This window comes from Anomaloglossus baeobatrachus, chromosome 5 (assembly GCF_048569485.1).
Source record: "Anomaloglossus baeobatrachus isolate aAnoBae1 chromosome 5, aAnoBae1.hap1, whole genome shotgun sequence".
NCBI classification, from domain to species: domain Eukaryota; kingdom Metazoa; phylum Chordata; class Amphibia; order Anura; family Aromobatidae; genus Anomaloglossus; species Anomaloglossus baeobatrachus.
This window is the reverse complement of record NC_134357.1, coordinates 324,052,271-324,074,774: the sequence shown is the minus strand read 5'-3', so window position 1 is coordinate 324,074,774 and position 22,504 is coordinate 324,052,271. Positions and strand designations below refer to the sequence as shown.

Genomic DNA, 22,504 nt, shown 5'->3' with positions numbered 1-22,504 from the left:
AATAAAAACAGCAAGAAAAAGTGCAAATTGATACAAACAGTACTAAGGGTCATGGACTAGATATCATAATTCATTACACCATGAAACCTCCGTATATAACCATTACAAAGAGGTTTCTTTAATTGTAAATTTGTTTACCACCCATACTAGATGTATGTAGCTAAATATTAGTCAGAAAAAAGTGTCTCAGAAAAAATTTTGCTCACAGCTGATGCATTTAAAGTGCCTGTGTGCCATGTATTAGGGGGAGGAAAAAGGGGGGGCGGCCACCACAGTACATAGAATAAATAGGCAGATAAATACCAGAATGTTCGTATAACAATTCTACCAGTAATTTAAGTGGCTAGCCTACAGCATGTGCTGCTCCCATCCATGAATAATATAGACACAAAAAATGGCAGCATTAAAGACAATATATTTACCCAAGTGTATAGGTGGTATGTTAGATAGTCCACGGCCCCTCACTCCGACACGTGTTTCGCCCTGTTGCTTTATCAAGGAGCTCCTTGATACAGGCACAGGCACTTTAAATGCATCAGCTGTGAGCAAAATTTTTTCTGAGACACTTTTTTCTGACTAATATTTAGCTACATACATCTAGTATGGGTGGTAAACAAATTTACAATTAAAGAAACCTCTTTGTAATGGTTATATACGGAGGTTTCATGGTGTAATGAATTATGATATCTAGTCCATGACCCTTAGTACTGTTTGTATCAATTTGCACTTTTTCTTGCTGTTTTTATTGTATATTTTGTATGATTTTAATCTATATTATAATAAAAATATTGTTTTTAATTTATCTACATTGTCACTTCTTTTTTGAACATGGAGACATGTTCAAAGTTGGTGTTGATATTGCATTGAAGTGCTACTTTATTAAGGACCAAATGTTGAAAATACTATATATATATATATATATATATATATAAAATAGTTAATGATAGTGCTTACAACGTATGCAGATTATTTTATATTATCCATACTCAATCTTTCAACACGTTTTATCTCTATGCAACGGTGTAAGTCTATCACACGTTAGTAAGAACTGGTCAAAATATCAATGCATGGAAGATGAAATATATATGTCATTCCCGCTTTTTAACGTGTCATGTTTTCAAGAGATTCCCTTGTGACGCAGCTATGAGCACAACTCCACCCGACATCTTTACAGCTTTTACTACACAAGGCAAGAAGGTGTGAACAGCAGATAAGAATTAACTCCAATTAGTAGGAACTAACAGAGCGCCAGCAACCATCTACTGAGCTGTGGGTGCTACTGGGACGTGGGCTCCAAAGGAAAAATGAAGGACGGTAAGTGGGCAGCAGCTACTAATGAGGGAAGAGATAATGACCTGTCTATATACTAATGAGTAGGATATAACAAAAAACATACTTTTGAAAGCTATCAAAATCAACTAGTTGGGTTTATATGGCTCTGTACTGTATTTGTCATACTTTTTAATGATCCTATGCTTTTTGGGAGTGTTTTCAAATGATGTTATTGGTGTAATAAGACTGATGAACAATCAGAATATCACTATATGTTGAGCATAAATCTTAGAGAGGAACATTCTGAGTCCACATCACATATGTAGTCCTTCAGGTAGAGGTAGTGAGATTCTAAGAGATCCTTAGAGATGGCCTGGGACTTTATCAAACATACTGTATACAATATATCTTTATTATACCCACTTGACTCCTGTCTACACATAACTGATCTTCATTTCTGACCAACAGTATTAAGTATTTGTGATATTGTATTATTTTTATTAGATCCCCCTGTAAGATGTGACCTTCAAGTCTTCAAAAACAATAGTGATCATCGAACCATTGCCCTAAGTAAGGAGACATGCCTTTTCCTCAGAAGAGGGCAGACATTCACCATCAGTTTGCATTTTCAAGACCAAACCCTAAACCAGGAGGATCTGGGCAAATTTACTCTCATTACGACAACAGGTATATGGCAGGGAATCCAAAGTCACTTATGTTCTATGTAATCCTTTGACCAAGCTATAATTCTAATACTCCTCTGCATGCTTATATTTATAGGTCCAAACCCTTCTAAACTTAATGGGACTAAGAACTATTTTAAAATTACCAGTCTTGGTGACAGAAGAACATGGAGTGCTAGAGTTGTTGACTGTGTCCAGGGCAAATGGAAAGTATCAATCACTTCACCGGCTGATGCCATCATTGGATATTACTCAATTTTTATCAAACTCAACAATGGGATAGTTGAAGATCTCGGAGAATTCATGATGCTCTTTAATCCTTGGTGTGAAGGTAATGTTGCTGTCTTAGATAGAGGATTTAAATATAAAGGTCAATGATACAATGCTCCCTTCCTGAGAACAACCTAGAGAATGCTTACAAAGCATGAGGTCCCACCACGTTTTCATAAAGCATATCTGTTGGGTAACCCACATACAGTATATCACAAAAGTAAATACACCCTTCACATTTTTATAAATATTTTATTACATATTTTCATGGGACAACACTGAAGATATGTAACTTTGATACAATGTAAAGTTGTCAGTGTACAGCTTGTATAACAGTGTAAATTTGGTATGCCTACTAAATAACTTAAAGGGAATCTGTTACTAAGTTTTTGCTAGCCCATCTGAAAGCAGCATTATGTAGAGACAGAGACCTTGTTTCCAGCAATGTGTAACTTAGTGAGCTGTTTGCTGTCATTTTTCTAAAATCAATGTTTTCTCTGCTGCAGATCTGGCAGTTATACAGAGTTCATGAATATGCTGGACTACTTGCAGCATGCCAAGTAGTCCTCTAATGATAATCTACTGCTGATTAAACAGGGATTTTATCAAAACTACACTAAGCAACCCAGTAAGTGACACATCGCTGTAATTAGGGTCTCTGCCCCTATGTTATGCTGCTCTGAGATTATGTGGCAAAAACCTGGTGACAGACTCCCTTTAACACACAACCATTAATGCCTAAACCGCTGGCAACAAAAGTGCGTACCCTCCTAACTGAGAATGGCCAAATTGTGCCCAAATAGCCATTTTCCTTCCCCAAATTGTCAATATTTTGTGTGGTCACCATTATTTTCAAGCACTATCTTAACTATTGGGCATGGAGTTCACTAGAGCTTGACAGGAGTCACTGGAATCCTCTTCCTCTCCTACAAGAGAACATAATGGAGCTAATGGTTAATAGACACCTTGCATTCCTCAACCTTCCATTTGAGGATGTCGCACAGATGCTCAATAGGGTTTAGGTCTGGAGATATGCTTGACCTGTCTAGCTTCTTTACCCTCAGTTTCTTTAGCAAAGCAGTAGTCAACTTGGATGTGTGTTTAGGGTGGTTTTCATGGTTGAATACTGCCTTGTGGCCCAGTTTCCAAAGGGTGGGGATCATGCTCTGCTTCAGTATATCACAGTACATCTTTACATTTATGGTTCCCTATCTTTATGTAGAGCAACAGTTCTATTTTTCAGATTCTTTGCCATGAGTTGACATGTTGACATTCCAGTGACCAGTATGAGAGACTCTCTGAGTGATAACAGCAAATGTAACACATCTGTTCCCCATTCACACCTGAGACCTTGTAACACTAATAAGTCACATGACACTGGGGAGGAAAAATGACTAATTGGGCACAATTTGTACCCACTTTTGTGACCAGCGGTGTAGTTATTACTGGCTGTGTGTTGAGTTATTTACAAGGCACACCAAATTTACGTTATTATACCAGCTGCGCACTGACTACATTACATTGTATGAAAGTGTCACATCTTCAGTGTTGTCCCATGAAAAGATATAATTAAATATTTATATTGACTCCTTTAAAAAAAGCCCTGTGAGAAACGTATGTTGGGATCTGTGGGCCTTCATTTGGTGGAAGTTTAACATTATATAGTATGAGACAGGTTATTATAATCTAACTTTATATATTATTGTATCTTGGTTGTATACCCTATACTATTTTTGTGATATTAAAATGTTATGGCACTTTTACTTACATGTATGATTTAATTACTACTATTATGCCCTAATCTAAATTTGTTCCCTTTACTTTTAATATAGAATTGTTTTAATTAACATATTTATTAAACAATAAAATTCAATTGTTTTATTATACTCCTGTGATCTTTTATCATTCTTTCTGTAGTCTTAATTTGTTAAGGTGAAAATCCTTGTATTACCCTGGGTAACACTTTTTTATCTCTCTGTGTTGTGTATAATAAAATATTTACAAAAATGTGAGAGCTGTACTCACTTTTGTGGTATATTATATGAATAGATACAATATAATGCTTTGTTACCCCGCCGGTTGCAGTGTAAGGCCTTTTCACACACGTGAAAATCACGCACGTGCCGCGAGACACATATTTTCCTTGCGTGTTGCGTGAGGTAAGTATGTGTTTCCGGTACGTGCGGGCCACGTGTGTTCTCCGTGTGCTATCCGCGATAACACACGGAGAACCGGTAATTTGCATACTCATGTGGTCCTTGCTGCTGTCCGTGGTGCTGATCTTCGGTCTCCGGTCCTGCAGACTCCCCGCTGCTGCTGCTTCTGGCCGCAGTGAAGTGAATATTAAATTAGCATAATGAGCGGCGGTCGGCAGCAAGTGACAGCAGCGGCAGAGACTGCAGGGTTGGAGAAGGTGAGTAAAGATTTATTATTTTTTTCTCTGACACGTGAGTTTTCTCCAGCGCGTGTCACACGGGACCGCATCCACACTACATCCCTGTGGTACGGGTGCGGGCCGTGTGACACCCGTGATGACGGAGCAAAACGGACATGCCAGCGTGAGAAACACACGGACACACGTAAGTACGGAACGGACACACGTTCCGTTCAAAAATACTTACGTGTGTCCAATACATTAGGAAAACATTGGTCAACGTGTGTTCGTGTCTCCGGTACGTGAAAAAACTGCCAAACACGTACAGGAGGCACAAACGTGAGACAGAGGCCTAAGGGAACTGCACATTTGTTGCTCCTCCGCCTATTATAGCTGAACTCTGGGGTTCCATCAGAAGATCAACCTGTGATCATCTTATTTTCAGTAGACCCTTTTGAAAAGACAATTGTTTTAGAATCCACATAATTTTGATTTATGATCAATTGATTGATTTAGATCTTTTATAGTTTTTCATAGTCTTGTTTGGCTTCTTTTATACAGATGATCAGGTATACCTCTATAATGAAGCTGAAAGACAAGAGTTTGTTCTCAGTGAGGATGGTATAATCTACCTGGGCACAGAGAGTTCTGCTCAACCCCATCCCTGGCACTTTGGGCAAGTAAGTTCCCCACTTAGTTTACACACTAAGTTCTGCACGTTGCCTAATCATTATTCTGGGGCATCCTTATAAGTAAAATAAATTGATGTAGGCCAATAGACAAGCTGTATGAAAATAGTATCCAAAAATGTCTCTCTTCGAAAAAAGTGGTCAGTCAAACGATGGCATCATCAGTCAAGGGAGTCCAAATATAACAGTGAAAAAAAAATTCACATCGTCATACTAATAATATAAAAACAAAAAATATCAACTAATTTTTGGATTGAATTTGACCTCAATTCCCGAACTATTTCCCAAATTAATCTTTATTATCAAGTACTAATGTAAATTTTAACTAGCAATAATCCCAGTTTACGTTTATGAGTGGGATGCCGTCAATTTGCCCTTATGGGTGCATAAAAAGTAGCATAGACCTCACTAATGCTGTGGCCATTAATTTACTTGTACAAGTTATGAATGATCTTTCCTTTAAAACTGTGGAGAACAAAAAAAAACCTTTGAAGTTGGTTCTGACATCAGAGGAAAGTAATGATGTCTAATTTTCATCTTAAACAGAATTTTCGGTTTTGCCTGGAGACTGTTATCTGCAATTACCCCTTGCATATAATTATATCCCTCTGTAAGCCATGTGTGTTTTAAGTTATTAGAGCTAAAACTTTTGGAAATGTAATATTTTATGGATGCTTAAATGGACATGATTACTATATTCCACAGTTTGAGGAAGGTATTCCCGAAATGTGCCTGAAGTTTCTTAGTATGAGCCCACGTTATCAACAGGACCCAGAAAATCACTACCTGAAGAGAAATAATCCCATTTATATCACCCGAGAGATTGGCGATATGGTAGGAATAAACATGTTCACATTTTTCCCTTTTACCCAGCGTACCTAAATTTATACATGCCCTATATTGTGTACAGATTGGCAGGTGGGATGAGAAAGACAGAGTAGAGTTCATGTGTGAGAACAGAAGATCATCTTATGCACTGGTGAGCAGTGTCCCCATTCTACGTCTTTGGTTTCGAGGCGAAACTCTGCCCGCTTGTGGACATCACTGGGTTTTTGCAGCTGTATTCTGCACAGGTAAGGTTTAAAAACCTTCACAAACCATTTCACCATAACTAGCAATGAACATTTAAGATAATGAAAAGTCTCAAAGCTATTTTTGAAGACGACCTTTCTTCAGTTTGTCCATGATAAACTGGACATATCATGGAATAACAACTGTAGACCTGAGAAAAACATATTTTTTTTTTATTTCCCCTTTTCATTGCGGTGATATTAGCTTGTAATGCTTACTGCTATATCATTACAAATCAATTCCAGATCTCATCTCCCATTGCTGTCAGCTCTTACCCTCCCCCCTACCCAACTGCTGTGAGATGAGATCTTGAAGTGTTTGTAATGATACAGATGTCAGCTGATGCAGAGATCAATGAGAAGAGGAGGGCTGTTATTTTTTTCTGTGTGTTGTTTCCTGCCTATGATTGGTCAACCCTATGCAGGGAAAGAAGTACACGCCTTCAGAGACAAATTTCTGGTAGTGCCTAATTGAACTTAACAGAAGATATAAGCTAAACTTTACAAGTTACTATCTCTAGAATAAAGAGAAGAAAATTCTATATATTTTATATACTACTCAGCTCTGCAGCCATTATTCTATGATGTGTCCATTCAAACATGCTCAAACATATGAAAGGTCCTCTTCAAATAACTACTCTAGCTGTTTGTTTGTTTTTTTCCAGCACTGGAGTGGTACTTTAAATCTAAGGTCCCTGCCCCCAATCTCATACCTTCCGGTGTTTTCACATTTTTTTTCGGTGCCACTCCCATGACGCTATCTTGTGATCATAACTTCTGACTAGTTGGAAGTTAGAAATGACATCACAAGCTCTCACTACATGTCTATGAGAGCCAGAACAAGGCCTGAACAATGCTCTCATAGACTTGTATTGAGTTGCGACCTCCGCCGCGATGCCTTATACACTGGAGCAGCCGGCAGGTCATAAAGGCCTGAAGACTGCTGGGTGCGATGCTGATAACAGATGAAGACACTGGAGGGTGAGTATAAAGGCTGCTTTACACGCAGTGACATCGCTAGCGATGTCGCTCGTGAAAGTGCCCGCCCCCGTCGTTTGTGCGTCATGAGCAAATCGCTGCCCGTGGCGTACAAAATCGCTAGTACCCGTCACACATACTTACCTTCCTAGCGACATCGCTGTGGTCGGCAAACTGCCTCTTTTATAAGGGGGGCGGTTCGTGCGACGTCACAGCGATGTCACATAGCAGGCGTCCAAAAGAAGCGGAGGGGCGGAGAGCAGCCGCATGAAAGTCACGCTGACCTCATTGACGGAGGACGCAGGTACGTTGTTGTTCGTCGTTCCCGGGGTGTCACACGTAGCGATGTGTTCTGCCTCAGGAACGACGAACAACCTGTGTCCTGCAACAGTAACGATATTTGCGAAATGGACGACGTGTCAACAATCAACGATTTGGTGAGTATTTTGCATCATTAGCGGTCGCTCATACGTGTCACACGCAACAACGTCGCTAACGAGGCTGGATGCGTGTCACGAATTCCGTGACCCTGACAACATCTCGTTAGCAATGTCGTTGCGTGTAAAGCCCCCTTAAGAGTAGGGGTATGCGACTTAGATATAAAGAATCACTCCAGCAGTGCAATAAATCAGAAGCTGGAGTGGTACATTATGTTAGGTCCCTTTACCAATGTGGGTTTTTTCTAACATTAATATAGGATAACATTTAGAAACAAAAAGCATTCACTATTATGTATCCTTAGGGCCGCTTTACACGCCCTAAGTCCCCAAGCCCGTTTGGGTCACGGAATTTGTGACACACATCCGGCCGCGTTATTGATGTCGTTGCGTGTGACACCTATGAGCGATTTTGAATCGTTGCAAAAACGATCAAAATCGCTAATCGGTGACATGGGAGTGCATTCCTAATTATCGTTGTGTCGCGGGCGGAGGAGGGAACGCTGCACTCTCCCACTGCTCGGGTCCAGCCGCTGCTGCTGCGGCTGCTGCTGCTCGGTGGTGGCTCGAGCGGTGGGCCGGATCCCGGGGACTCGAGCGGCGCTCCTCGCCCGTGAGTGAAAAGGGTGGGGATTGGATTGTGGGGATTTGGTTATTGTCCGTGACGCCACCCACGGTTGTGGTGAAGTTGGTGACACCACCGCTGCTCTGGACGGGGATCCCAGGAGCGATGACAGGGAGCAGCTTTGATGTTAGTTCTCCCCTCCGTGGGTAGGGGGTTGGTTGTCCCGGGGCCCGGTGATGGGGTAGGGATGGATGGCAGGCGGGTTACGGGGCCTGGTGAGGTGCAGGGTCGCGGGGGCAGTACTGTGCCGCACGGCACGGTGGTACTCACTCAGCCAATGATGAGGACACAGTTCTCGGTAAAACACACGGCTGGATGGACGGGTCCCACAGACGGCTGCGGTGTTGTTTCTCCCGGCAGGTTGATGGTGACTGCCTTTCCCTGCACCTATGTAGTGTAACGGTTCCAAAGGGTTCCCACCGGTAACCCGCACCCCAGCTTGGATGGGTGCTGAAGGAGCCCCTTTTGCCCGCAGGCTCTGGCCCTGGGAACTTTAGCCTTGGCGGTGACTGTGTTTCCCTCTCTTGGTTGGACGGTTGCCTTCTGTCGGGACTTGGCTGCTGGGAAACCCAGGAGGTTCCCTTCGCTAACAGATTTGGCAAATTCACGGTGACTCCTAGCCTTGCCGGGGTCCGTAAGCCCCTGCCGGATGGTGCTGGCTTCTCTTTGCGTACCGGTCCGGCATCTACGGTCCTTACAGTTAGCTCCAATAGGCCACTCCTGCAGACGGTCACCACCGTCTGCCAACCTTGCTGATCGGTCCGGGCCACACACCCGGACCAACTTCAGGCTTCTCTACTGCCACTTCCCTCCTTCCACTTTCACTTCCAACACTAATCTGCCTTACTTTTCCCGCCTCCAGGACTGTGAACTCCTCGGTGGGCGGGGCCAACCGCCTGGCCCACCCCCTGGTGTGAACATCAGCCCCTGGAGGAAGGCAACAAGGGTTTGTGTCTGACTTTGGTGTGCCTGACCGGGAGTGTGGGGTGTGTAGGTGTTGTTCTCTGTGGCCCCTGGCTTGTCCAGGGCGCCATAGTTGCAGCTGCAGGTACGATGTCGTTCGTCGTTCCTGCAGCAGCACACATCGCTATGTGTGACACCGCAGGAATGACAAACATCTCCTTACCTGCGTCCGCCGGCAATGAGGAAGGAAGAAGGTGGTCGGGATGTTACGTCCCACTCATCTACGCCCCTCCGCTTCTATTGGCAAATGCTAGCGATGTCGCAGCGTGTAAAGCGGTCCTTAAGTCTAGAATAGGCTTTCAATCTATGATCAGATTGGGTGCCACCCCCATGACTGCGCCTGATCTGCAGAACAATAAGGGGCACTATAGCCGCTTTACTGTAGCACTTTAACAGTGGTGGTCCGACAACTGGGACTCGCACTGATCAGCAGGATAAGCAACTTTTATCCCATTACAAAGTGGATCGGCAGATCGAATGCCCGAATGTTGCTGCATTCATTCTATATGGGGTTGTCAGACAAAAACGAGCGCAGCACTCAACAGCACCATAGGGAGTGAATGGAGCAACAGTCAAGCACACACACACTGCTATATTCTATAACGGGGATAAAAGTTTCCTGTTCTCCCAATCAGTTCGGGTCCCAGCAGTCAGACACTCACTATTCAATGAGGTATTCCCTATCCAGTGCAATAATCCAGGCTTGAAACGCATCAGTTATTTTTCTCTGCCCATACTACTATTTGAATGAAGTCACAATAAAACCTATTCTCTCCAGACAGCCACTTATCAGGAATCCACATAATAACTTATTGATTGTGGGGGTTTGAAAATAAGTAGAACAGAAAATGTGTAAGTTTGTTATAGAATGGATAGTAGTACATACTAGACCACCACTCCATTCATTCCCCACGGGGCTGTTGAGCGCTCCTCTCAGCTTTTCCAAGCAGCATAAAGAATGAATAAAGTGGCAATCGGTCGTTCCAACCTGCCACTCCATTTTATAACCAGGATGAAAACTCCTCATTCTCATGATTGGTGTGGGTCTCAGCAGTCTGTCCTCCATCGATCAATAAAATATCGCCTATTCAGTGGCTAGGAGATAACTTGTTTTCACTGGACAACCATTTAATATAGCTACATATAGGCTGAGTTGCAGTAGAAGGAGAGGTAATATTATGACGCCCTGGCTGGGCCAGGTAGTCACAGATAGGCCCCTGCACTACACCTTTCCCTCACAGGTGACATCAGCCAACCTTTAAAACTCTAGTCACCCCCTCAGGGCTAGATGGACACACCAGGGGGCGGAACCAGGCGGTTGGAAGTCGCCAACCAAGGAGTCTTGACAGCCCAGGACGGGGAAAGTAAACGTTCAGTACAGTTCAGTTCAGTTCGGAGTTCAAGTTGGAGAGGAGTGTGGGCTGGAGCTGGGTGCAGCTCCAGCAGAGGCGAATACCCCAAATTGAACGGCGCCAGGGTAGGAGCCCTGGTGCCAGTGGCTAGGAGGCAGATGGCGGTCTCCGTCTGCAGGAGCCGGGAAGACGGCTCGGTGGAACCGAGGTGGACCGGGACAGGGTAGTGGCCCGCCGGTACCGACCCGGTGAACCGACTCGGAAACCGGAGCACACAGGGGGGTACTCGGACCCTGAAGCCGGGACCAGAAGCGACTGCAACCGGTTAATTTACCAATTGAGGCCAGGACTAGAGTTCCTGTCCCACCCAAAGTCCCTATTAAAGACAACAGCCCACCGAGGGGGATAGAAGGCCAGCGCCAGGGCTCAGACATCCCACAGGCCAGCGTCTGCGGGCAAGGGCTCCTTAGGCCACATCCAGCCGGGAGCGGACTCCTGAAGTTGCAAGCACAGGCAATCCACCATCTTACAAAGGTGCAGGAGAAAGACAGAGACCACCAGCCGGGTGGGGGACCAGAACGCAGCCGGCTGCGGGCACCGACCACCATCAAGAGACTCGTGTGTTTCCTTCAATAGTGAGTACACCAGCACCCTGCAGTCGCCCATCTCCCTGCACCAAAACCCCAACGGGTCCCGGGGCTACCATCCCTGCCCACGGAGGGGTTAACAACTTGCTGCATAACATCTCCCCCGGGTGCCCCAGAACTGCAGCGGTGGTGTCCAACCTCACCACATACCGTGGGTGGGATCACGAACTTAATACGGCTCAGCCCGTACATATACGTCCTACATCCACCACTATAACCCCCTTTTTGATCGGAGTGACCGCGAGACTCCCGGGTCCGGAGACCCTCGAGCCACCCACAGAATGTCCGGATCTGAGCAGATCGGCTTCTGAGAGTGGGGCGGTACATTATGGCCAGTTTCACTTGATACAGCTACTACTAAATAGAGATGAGCGAACCCTAGGTTTGGTGTTTGTACCGAACACAGACTTTACAAAAGAAAGAAACAAAAAAACAGAGGTTGAGTTTGTAGATTGGGTGCTTTACGTGTCCAAACCACTTGTGTGAGCATCACTGTGCTCAGGTATGCTCAGTGCTCAGCCCAGTGCAAGCCACTTGCAGTGTTTGATCGGCTCTCACTGGAGGTAACAACGGCCTAATCCGATGTAGTGTGCACCAAAAAAAAAATGGGAAAACCCCACCCACCCGCCCTGGGTGCTTTGTTGACTGCCTGTATGTGGGCAGAAACCCAAATTGCCCAATTAGGGACTTCCATTGAGGTTCAGGTCAAGTCTGGGTCCCAAACCGAACTTTTCCAAAAGTCTGGCTGCACCCACCGAGCTGAACTTCCACAGGTCCGCTCATCTCTACTAATCAGGTGAGTTGCAGTACAATACTTACCCTACATGTATGGAGGCCTGCATATCAGACACGTAAAAATTTGGCCACACCACCATAGGAAGCGGCACTGCCTCTTTGCTCCACTGCTCATAGTGGTCCCGGGGTATGATAACCCTATTGATCATAAATTGACCTATCTTATGAATTAAGTCAATACTTATCAAAACCATGTTACAATGTCACAAGCAATATGCATTAGTTATTTAGCTTATTAAGATATGTTAAGTAACATATTATTCTGATTTTTTCCAGTGTTACGCTGTCTGGGAATTCCAACTCGACTTGTTACAAACTACAATTCAGCCTATGATACTGACTGTACTCTGCAGAAAGATATATATTATGATACAAACGGAGCCCGAACTCACAGATCCAGGAATGATAGCATCTGGTAATGATTTTAAGTAGGATTTACATACTCCTTCTTTGATGCAAAAGGTAAAGGGAACCTGTCAGGTGAAATATGCACCCAGAACCACGAGCAGTTCTGGGTGGATATTACTAATCCCTGCCTAATGGGGGCTTTACACACAGCGACATCGCTAGCGATGTTGCTCGTGAAAGCACCCACCCCCGTCGTTTGTGCATCACGGGCAAATCGCTGCCTGTGGCGGACAAAATCGCTAGTACCCGTCACACATACTTACCTTCCTAGCGACGTCGCTGTGGGCGGCAAACTGCCTCTTTTCTAAGGGGGTGGTTCATGCGGCGTCATAGTGACGTCACACAGCAGGCGTCCATTAGAAGCGGAGGGGCGGAGAGCAGCCGCATGAAAGTCACGCCCACCTCGTTGCCGGAGGACGCAGGTACGGTGTTGTTCATTGTTCCTGGGGTGTCACATGTAGCGATGTGTGCTACCTCAGGAACGACGAACAACCTGCGTCCAGCACCAGCAATGATATTTGGAAAATGGATGACGTGTCAACAATCAACGATTTGGTGAGTATTTTGCATCGTTAGCGGTCGCTCGTACGTGTCACACACATCGATGTCGCTAACGAAGCTGGATGTGCATCACGAATTTCGTGACCGCAACGACATCTCGTTAGCAATGTCGTTGCGTGTAACGGGGCCTTAACTGTCCCTTTATCTAGTAACAGAGATAAATGGATCTTTATAAAAAGTATTTCTAAAGATCTTTTATCATATGCTAATGAGACCAGGGACTAGTCATGCGGGCGTTATTTCCCCTGGCTAGTCGGCCCCCTTAGCATGTAAGCACACCCCTGTGGGCGTTCTAACATGCAATCAATGTGCAGCATCAGAGGATGGTCGTGCTCACCTCTTTGCTGCCATTGTGTCCGATTCCTCGATTTCGACTCAGTGTGCATGACCCTGAACTTTCGGTCATGCGCACTACATGGGTTTGAAGCCAGGACTCGTACACCCAGCTTCATATTGCGCATGACCGAAAGTCCGGCATCATGCACACTGAGCCGAAATCCAGGACTCGGACGCGATGGCAGTAGAGAGGTGAGCCTGCGCATTCATTAGCATGTTAGTTTGCCCACAGGGGCATACTAACAGGCTAAGGGGGCTGACTAGCCAAGGGCAGTAACTCCCTTGTAACTAGTCCCCGCGCTTATTAGCATATCATATGGGATCCTTTCAAATACTTTTTCTAAAGCTCGCTTTATGTATGATACTAGATACTGGGACAGTTAGTCATGGATTAGCAATATGCACCCAGAACTGCTTGTGGTTCTGGGTGCATATTGCACCTGACAGGTTCCCCTTAACTTTTCTGTCATCTGTTAATATGGAAGTGGATGATGCAGGAATTAAATTTGTATAAATTGGATTTCCTAAAAACAATTATATTTTATGATGAAATAAAAACACAGTTAGCCTAAATCACAACCATAGTAATGATTGTCAACAGAAATTTTAAAAAATTGAAAAATCCAGTATCGGCTTTTTTGAATATGATTGACAGATAACAGAAGAAATGTATAAAAATCCAATCTCAACTAATATCAGGATCTGTAAAATCCAGCATCCTAGGTACATACAATCTAAAAAGCTATAGAACAAACTCCTGATTGCACCAGAGACTAAGGGGGGCTTTGCATGTTGCGACATTGCTACTGCGATATCGTCGGGGTCTAATCGAAAGTGACGCACATCCAGCGCCAGTAACGACGTCGCAACGTGTAAAGCCTAGATGCACCGATAAACGATTGCAAAAGCGTCGTAAATCGGTGATCTATGTAGTGTCGGTCATTTCCATAATTTCGCTGCAGTGACAGGTATGATGTCGTTCCTCGTTCCTGCGGCAGCACACATCGCTGTGTATGAAGCTACAGGAGCGAGGAACATCTCCTTACCTGCCTCCAGCGGCTATGCGGAAGGAAGGAGGTGGGCGGGATGTTTACGTTCCGCTCATCTCCGTCCCTCCACTTCTATTGGCCGCCTGCCATGTGACATCGCTGTGATGCCGCACAACCCGCCCCTTAGGAAGGAGGCGGCTCGCCAGCCAGAGCGACGTCGCAGTTCAGGTAAGTGCGTGTGAAGCTGCCGTAGCGATAATGTTCGCTACGGCAGCTATCACAAGATATCGCATCTGCGACAGGGGCAGGGACTATCGCGATCGGCATCGCTATCATTGGCTAGCGATGTCGCAGCGTGCAAAGTACCCCTATGGCTCTTACTTTTCACTAGTGCCTAGATAGTAGAAACCTTGGAGTTTGGACTTTGCTATTAAAGTTTGTAGAGAAACATCCTATAAACTTGTGCTCTTTTTGCAAATGAGTGAAATCCCTTTTTAAAGTATGGTAGATGGTGAGATTACTTGTATTAGGTGACTATGTAATGTCGTGTAATCTTCTAGGCATTTCCATGTTTGGAATGAATGTTGGATGGAAAGAAGAGATCTCCATAAAGAATACAGTGGATGGCAAGTTCTTGATGCAACTGCACAGCTGAAATATAGTGGTAACAATATAATTAGCCTTAACTTAATGTAATGAATTCCTAAATGTATACGTATTACCTCCACGCAGATCTTTTTAAAAAAAAAAATCCAAAAATTTGCATGGTATTTGTAGGAGCTAGGTTTTGGTATAAAGTGCGAGTGCTCTACTTGGTAATGGCCAAAGCCGACTGCTTGTTTAGAAATACAGATTACATTTCTATCAGTCATGGCCTTATCCAAGGAGCCATGACAGATAAAACAACACCACTGAGTAAAGGATCTGAATCCCATTGACTTATAATAGACCCATCACATTTCGTTTTCATAGGACAGCACTGCCAGGTACCCCATTCTGTTAATGGAAACTCAAAATAATCTAACATTAGTATGAAACTGCCTTGTGCTGACATGTGATTCTTGATGGATAGGTAACCATACAAGCATTTCACCTGCAGAAATTCTGTTATATCTAATGTTTTTCAGAATTTTGATTATATTGTACGGTATTGAGCTTAAGCATCATTACAGCATAATATGAGTGTTGACAAAATTAACACCTTCCTTTTAGTGTAGTATTGTTAAGTTGTAAGGACAGTCCGACCTCACTAATACTGTGGGTTAATTCTCATGAGACATCATATTGGCTCCAGTTTGTTGGACAAATTGTCCATGTTCCCACAATTACTTACAGCAAAGATGGGCTGCAGTGTGTACATCGCCCAGGCCAAAAACTAATACTTTAGCAGGATACAGCTAAACCCCCACTAAGTGGAGGTGTCACAGGTGCAGGAGGAGCAAATCACACACACACTTCCAAAAAATGGAGAGGGCGATTGCTGGATGGTAAAACTGCACACTGATGGCTTGCATAGAGCACTGTTCACACCATTGGATGCGCAGTCACAAACCCACAGCCTATTAGGCGACGCCCATACTATTAGATCAGGCGGGCTGCCAAGCCGTACTCCATCTATGCATGATACAGGGACAGGAACTCTAATATGCAAGGCCTAACAGAAAGGGGGCTGGCTGTATCCTGTACAAAAAAATATGAGGTTTTAGTTAGTATTTATGGCCATAAAATGGAAACCTACAACTCCATGGAAGTGTATGTGTGATTTGCTCCTCCTGCACCTGTGATGCCTCCACTTAGTGGGGGTTTAGCTGTATCCTAGTATAGTATTACTTTTTGGTCTGGGCGATGTACACACTGCAGCCCATCTTTACTTTAAGTAATACTTAATTTTTGGATGATATTTGTTCCCCTGCAATAAAGCAATATATATATATATATATATATATATATATATATATATTTATACTGTTTATACACACACGCATTATATTTATATACATATATATATATCTTTTTTTAATATATATATATATATATATGTATATACAGTATATAGAGAGGTAGAGAGGGTGCAATAAGTAGTGTACACATCACAAATTTAAATAAGTAAGTAAATATATTTGTCAAGGTGCTATTGACATAAATTTCTCAACGGATGTTGGTAACAACCCATCCAATCCACACCGACAAAGAAATTAAACCATGAATTTAGTGATGCGTAATAATGATAAATGACACAGGGAAAAACTATTGAACGCATTAAGAAAGAGAGGTGAAAAAATCCATGGAAAGACATGACACCAGCTGAAAACTATCAATAATTAGAAAGTCAGTTAGTGAAAAATATCAGTTGGTTCAACTGATGGCGTGTAAAAAGGAGTTTCATTCTCAATTTGCCACACAAGAAACATCTCAGGATAGGTAAAAGCAGTGAGTTGTCTCAAGACCTTTGCAGCTTTAAGACATACTGATGGCATTAGTTACAGAAGAAATTCTAAACTACTAAAGGTTCCAGTGAGGACTGTTGGGGCCATATTTCTAAAGTGGAAAAAACAGAATTTCACTATAAACAAGCCACGACCAGATGCTACCCACAGGCTTTCAAACAGAGGAGTGAAAAGAATTTTTCAGAAGAGTTGTCAAAGACCCAAGGACCACCTGTGGAGAACTACAGAAAGACCTGGAATCAGCAGATATAATTGTTTAAAAGAAAACAATAAGTAAGGCACCCAACCGCTCACAATGCAAGACTCCATTGCATAACAAAAAGAATGTTCAAGCGTGTTTAAATGTTGTTCAACAATATTTAGAATAGCCTAGAATGAAAAAGATGGATCGACACCATCAATAATATGGGATATGTGCCTTACACCCAAAAAATCATTATAGCATGTAAGAAGAGAAAAGAAGGGTATATATAATGGCACCCTAAAATAATCAAACCAGTGAATAAAGATTTAATATTCATTAAATTAAGTAAGTCATTAAAATGGAGTTTAGTAGATCTCAATACATCATACGGTGACCTAGATATGCTTTTTTTTTAAAATATTTTGGATCTTGTTTGTTCAGTTCTCAGTTAATAAATGTTGATTATTTATTGTTATATATACTGTATCCCTCTTTTCTCTTCCTGCATGTTATTTAAACAAGCCTGTGAAAAACTGGGAAAATATAATCTGGTCAGATGAGACCAAAATTGAACAAAATTGAAATCTTTGGATACCATATTACACACCATGTTTGTAGGCCGAAAGATAGTGCATATCACCTCCCATATACCATGCCAGCAGTGGAGTTTGGAAATGGGAACATCCCGGTGTGGGCCGTTTTTTTGACCATACGGTAATGGCAAACTTCATGTAAGTGAAGGAAGAATGAAGGGAATAATGTACGGAGATATTTTTGTAAAAAAAATCTACTGCCATATATGAGAATAATGAAGAAATAACAAGGGTGGACATTTCAGCAAGACAATGATCTCAAAAACACAGCGTTGGAAACTCTCAATTGATTTCAGAAAAAGAAAATAAAGCTGTTAGACAAGCCAGAAAAGCCCAGCCAATCACCTGACTTGAATCCAATAGAAAATTTCTGGAAGGAACTAAAGCTGAGAGTTCATAGAAGGAGTCTACGGAACCTTCAGGATTTGAAGAGTGCTTGTGTGGAAGAATGAGCCAAAATCACACCTGAGCAATGCATGCAACTAGTTTCTTCATAAAGGAGGTGTTTTGAAGCGGTCATCATCACCAACATATGCTTTTGTATGAAGTATTAAATACGTTTAAGTAAGTGTGTGCAATACTTTTTCCCTGGGTTATTTCTCATTGTTACACATCACTAAATTACAGGACATCTATGGTTTGATTTCCTTGGCTATATGGATTGGGTGGGTGGTTACCGATACCTGGTGAGACGTTTATGTCAATAGAACCTTTAGAAATATATTTACAAAGAAAATCGGTCATGTGCTACATACTTATTTCCTCCGTTGTATATATAATGTCTCCTGCCTTATGTTGTGTGTGATTTGTGGGTACCTCTACAGAAGTGGTGGTTGACACTATGTGTAAGGAGGTTGCCCAGCTGATGGCTGTACTAGTATTCCTGGGTGCCCAAGTGGGTAATCCTGAACAACTGAGTTTATAAATGTTGTAATGATTGTACAGTGCCTCTGGATGTGAGAAGTGTGTTGTGTCTGTATAGGGCATGAAAGACTGGCAGGTATATTTAAAGCAGGTTCTTCTGCTATTTTAGGCCAGTCACAGAGGGCAATAATGAGTTAGAAGTTAGGATTTCAACTGGCATTTATAGACTGGGGAAGAGTACACTTGAAGGCACAAGGTACTATTTTGGCTACAATGGTGGCAGAAAAGATACCCTGCTGTGGGTGGACCAAGCAAGACAGACCATTCGCCCATGAGGAGTAAACTCCAATCAACAAGAGGTAAGTATGGGTTAATTGGGGTGCAGTAGTACAATTACCTAAAACCCTGCAATCGTGTGAGCCTGGACAGGGAGTGAGATGTAACCACATGTGATAAAAAGAAATGCCACTTGGGTACGCGGAAGCTGAGGTTGGTGGATATACTGGAGAGTGAAGGTAGAGACACAAAAAGAACAGTTGGAGAGAGAACCATATTACCCTCACAAAAGCAGATTCAAGTGACTGCCGGTTGTGGGATACTACATTACTGAGCATAAAGGGTCAGAGAGGGCCTAGAGAATCCAATGGAGTAGATTGCCTTGTGACTTAAATAGGCCTGAAAGAGCTGTGTTGGATTGATTGTATAGGGTGCCTCAAGTACAGGCACCCTATACACCCACATAGAGGATTAATAAATAACTATTTTGATTGGACCTCTTGTTGGAGCTTCCTATATATTGTGTAGTCCCACGTACTGAGGGCTTAAATACTGTACATCTGACGCCGCTCCTTCAGTTATACTAATCTACGGTACATATGTAATACAGTGACTCTGTTATCAGTATCTAATGATAAGGTCCTACTTCAGAAATATCTATTCTATATTAACAGGTGACATGCATTGTAGTGGTCCCGCCCCAGTCAGAGCCATCAAGGACGGCCATGTGGAACTGGGTTACGACACTAAGCTGATTTTTTCTAAGATTCATACGGAAACTTTGGTCTTGGTACGAGATTCTAAAGGAAATTTTAGAAAGGCATATAGCAGAATCAGACATGTTGGCGATGGGATCAGCACAAAGAGTGTTGGAATTGATGTCCAGGATGACATGACCCTTAACTACAAGTATCCAAAAGGTGTGTGTTATCTGTCTAATACAAAGTCTGAGCCTGTCAACTTTAATTATAGACTGTCAAAATGTTGAACAGGGATGCAAAGTATGTAAATAGTTGTGCAAAATAAAATCAGGAACTTTGGAAATGCTAAAAAAATCCAGGTAAAAGTTTTATTTTCTAAAATCAACATTTATTAACTATAAAGGATCTTCTGAAATATTCATAAAATCTAGCTAAAGAGGACCTGTAATACAGTGTTACATAGTTACATAGTTACATAGGCTGAAAAAAGAACTAGGTCCATCTAGTTCAACCTTCCTCCACCAGTTCTACATTTCATCACTAAATCATTTACAACTGACAACCGAGGAAATCATCCAGCCCTTTTTTAAAAGCTGTTATAGTGTCTGCCATTACTACCTCTTGTGGTCGGCATTCCACAGTCTGACTGCTCTAACTGTAAAGAACCCTTTAATATTTAGCTGCCTGAATCGCCTTTCTTCTGATTGTAAATATGTATATTTTTTTAGCTGATGTAAATGTCACTAAATGTAAATAAAGTGTGCTCCATAATCTGGTGCTATTTTTGTTCCTGTGTCTCTCCATTCTTGAGATATAGCTCCCTCTTCCATGTATTTAAAACTAGACTTTTAGAAAAGTCACGTATGGTCCTCTTCTGTTAAAAAAAAACCCACACACAACAACAAAAACTTATATTTGCATAAGGGGAAGAGAGGGTCATATCTTAGAAACTAAAAGGTATAAGAACAAAAAAAAAATGTCAGAATCAGCAGAGCAGTGTCGTTTACAGAAGGAAAAATTACACATTTCTGGAAAATATTAGGTCCTCCTTAAAGGAGTATTAAACATTTATCACCTATCCACAGGATTTCTTGCAAAAAGAAAAAAAACAGTGCTTTTGGTTTGTGGGTGATATCTAGTATTTACAAAAAAGAGAGTACAAAAATCATAAAAGGGCAGACTTTATTCCATCACTTAAAAAGCATTACAAATATGGAACAGAGAAAGCGGAAATCCACCATGTTAGTTTACGTGTTTCAAGGCTGAACTCCCCTTAATCATAATTGAGGTTATGATTGAGGCATTCAGCCTTGAAACGCGTAAACCAACATCATGGTGGATTTCTACTGTGTCTGTTTCCACTTTTGTGATGTTTTTAAGTGATGGAATAAAGTATATCCTGGATCTTTTTTTGGATGTACTTTTGGAATTGGAATCTTAATCCGAAGCACTCGGGGGACATATTCAACATGAGCCAACAATGTGGAGCTGCAGCTAAACAGGCCAACAAACTTCTGGGATGTATCAAGACAAGCATTGAATCTAGACCTAGAGAGGTAATTATTTCCCTATACTCTGCCCTGGTGAGACCCCACCTGGAATACTGTGGACAGTTCTCGGCACCCCAATTCAAGAAAGACATCGATATATTGGAGCAAGTCCAGAGAACAGCAACCAAGATGGTAGAAGGTCTGCAAGCCATGTCATATGAAAAACAACTAAAAGAACTAGGGATGTTTAGTTTGAAATAGAGAAGGCTGAGAGGAGACTTAATAGCAGTCTACAAATATCTGAAAGGTAGTCACAGTGCAGAGGGAACTACTTTATTCTCATTAGCACAAGGAAGTATAAGAAGCAATGCGATGAAACTTAAAGGAAGGATTTTCAGATTAGACAGTAGGAAAAACTTTCTGACAGTGAGGGCAGTCAGGGCGTGGAACAGGCTACCACGAGAGGTGGTGAGCTCTCCATCAATGGAAATCTTCAAGTGGAAGCTGGATAAACATATAGCTGGGATGATTTAGGAAAACCTGCACTCACATGGGGTTGGACCCGATGGCCCTTGAGGTCCCTTCCAACTCTACCATTCTATGATTCTATGATTCTATGAGGTGAGCTGGACAAATTTTGTATTTTGCTATCTAGTATTGCAGCTCAAGCACTTTCACTTGAATGGAGCGATAAAAGAAGTATCCGCTCTTTTCCTTCATTGACCTCTATCAGAGTTGTATGAAATATCGTAAGTGGGAGAACTTCCTTAATTTGATGACACATTTTTCCACTCCTAATATTATGCCTATGTTTACTCATTCTATTATGGGTGAGTTTAATAGTACAACTACATTACAACTACTTTCCAGTAACTAGACAAAAAAGTTGTTTTGCCATTTCAAAATTTGGCTAATGGGAAAATTCTCCCCTGTGGACCTAGATTGGAAACTCTTACAAGCATGATTAAGCGTTGCTCAGCATAGGACCCCCAAAATGATACACCCTTTTAAAATGGAAACAGGGAAGGGTAGTCAGAGCTCATATTTGGCCCTTTATTATTAATATGGCTAGGTGTGACATGGTTTCACAAATTGATTTCTGGACTAATTTAGTTATATTTTCTTTTGACTTTTATTATACTTTGATCATACACATTACATATCTAATTTTAGAATGTTTGTGTTTTGATGGGGTAATAAGCATTCCATTTTCTGTTGTTAGAATGTATGAATAAGTATGTTTTCTACATTGATTAGGGTATTTCTATTTATATATTTTTACATCACTACTTGCCTCTATAAGATGTTGAATAGGACGGACCGTCCTTAAAGTATTCAGACCATTTGAATCTGGCTTGCCTCCTCCTGGCAGATACAACGTACGTTTTTTCTTCCCATTTCCTGATATTTTAGTGATTGCTGAAATAATAATTAACCTTTTTCATAACAGGTTCTAATGAAGAACATGAAGCTGTAGTAAGAGCCAAACAGCTAATACTG

At 42.3% G+C, this 22,504-nt stretch overlaps 1 protein-coding gene across 1 annotated transcript in view; it reads left to right on the top strand.

Moving 5' to 3' along the window:
* The first annotated feature begins 1,174 nt into the window (after positions 1–1,174).
* LOC142311396 (protein 4.2-like) overlaps positions 1,175–22,504 on the top strand; it is a 45,322-nt gene continuing 23,992 nt past the window's right edge. Inside the window, exons 1-10 of the mRNA XM_075349779.1 lie at positions 1,175–1,314; positions 1,777–1,959; positions 2,053–2,286; positions 5,161–5,279; positions 5,994–6,122; positions 6,199–6,361; positions 12,432–12,570; positions 15,010–15,113; positions 19,488–19,733; positions 22,455–22,504. The exon at positions 22,455–22,504 is cut by the window's right edge and continues 241 nt beyond it. Of these exons, the coding sequence (XP_075205894.1) occupies positions 1,305–1,314; positions 1,777–1,959; positions 2,053–2,286; positions 5,161–5,279; positions 5,994–6,122; positions 6,199–6,361; positions 12,432–12,570; positions 15,010–15,113; positions 19,488–19,733; positions 22,455–22,504 (1,377 nt within the window). The 5' untranslated portion in view covers positions 1,175–1,304. The remainder of the gene's footprint in view (positions 1,315–1,776; positions 1,960–2,052; positions 2,287–5,160; positions 5,280–5,993; positions 6,123–6,198; positions 6,362–12,431; positions 12,571–15,009; positions 15,114–19,487; positions 19,734–22,454) is intronic.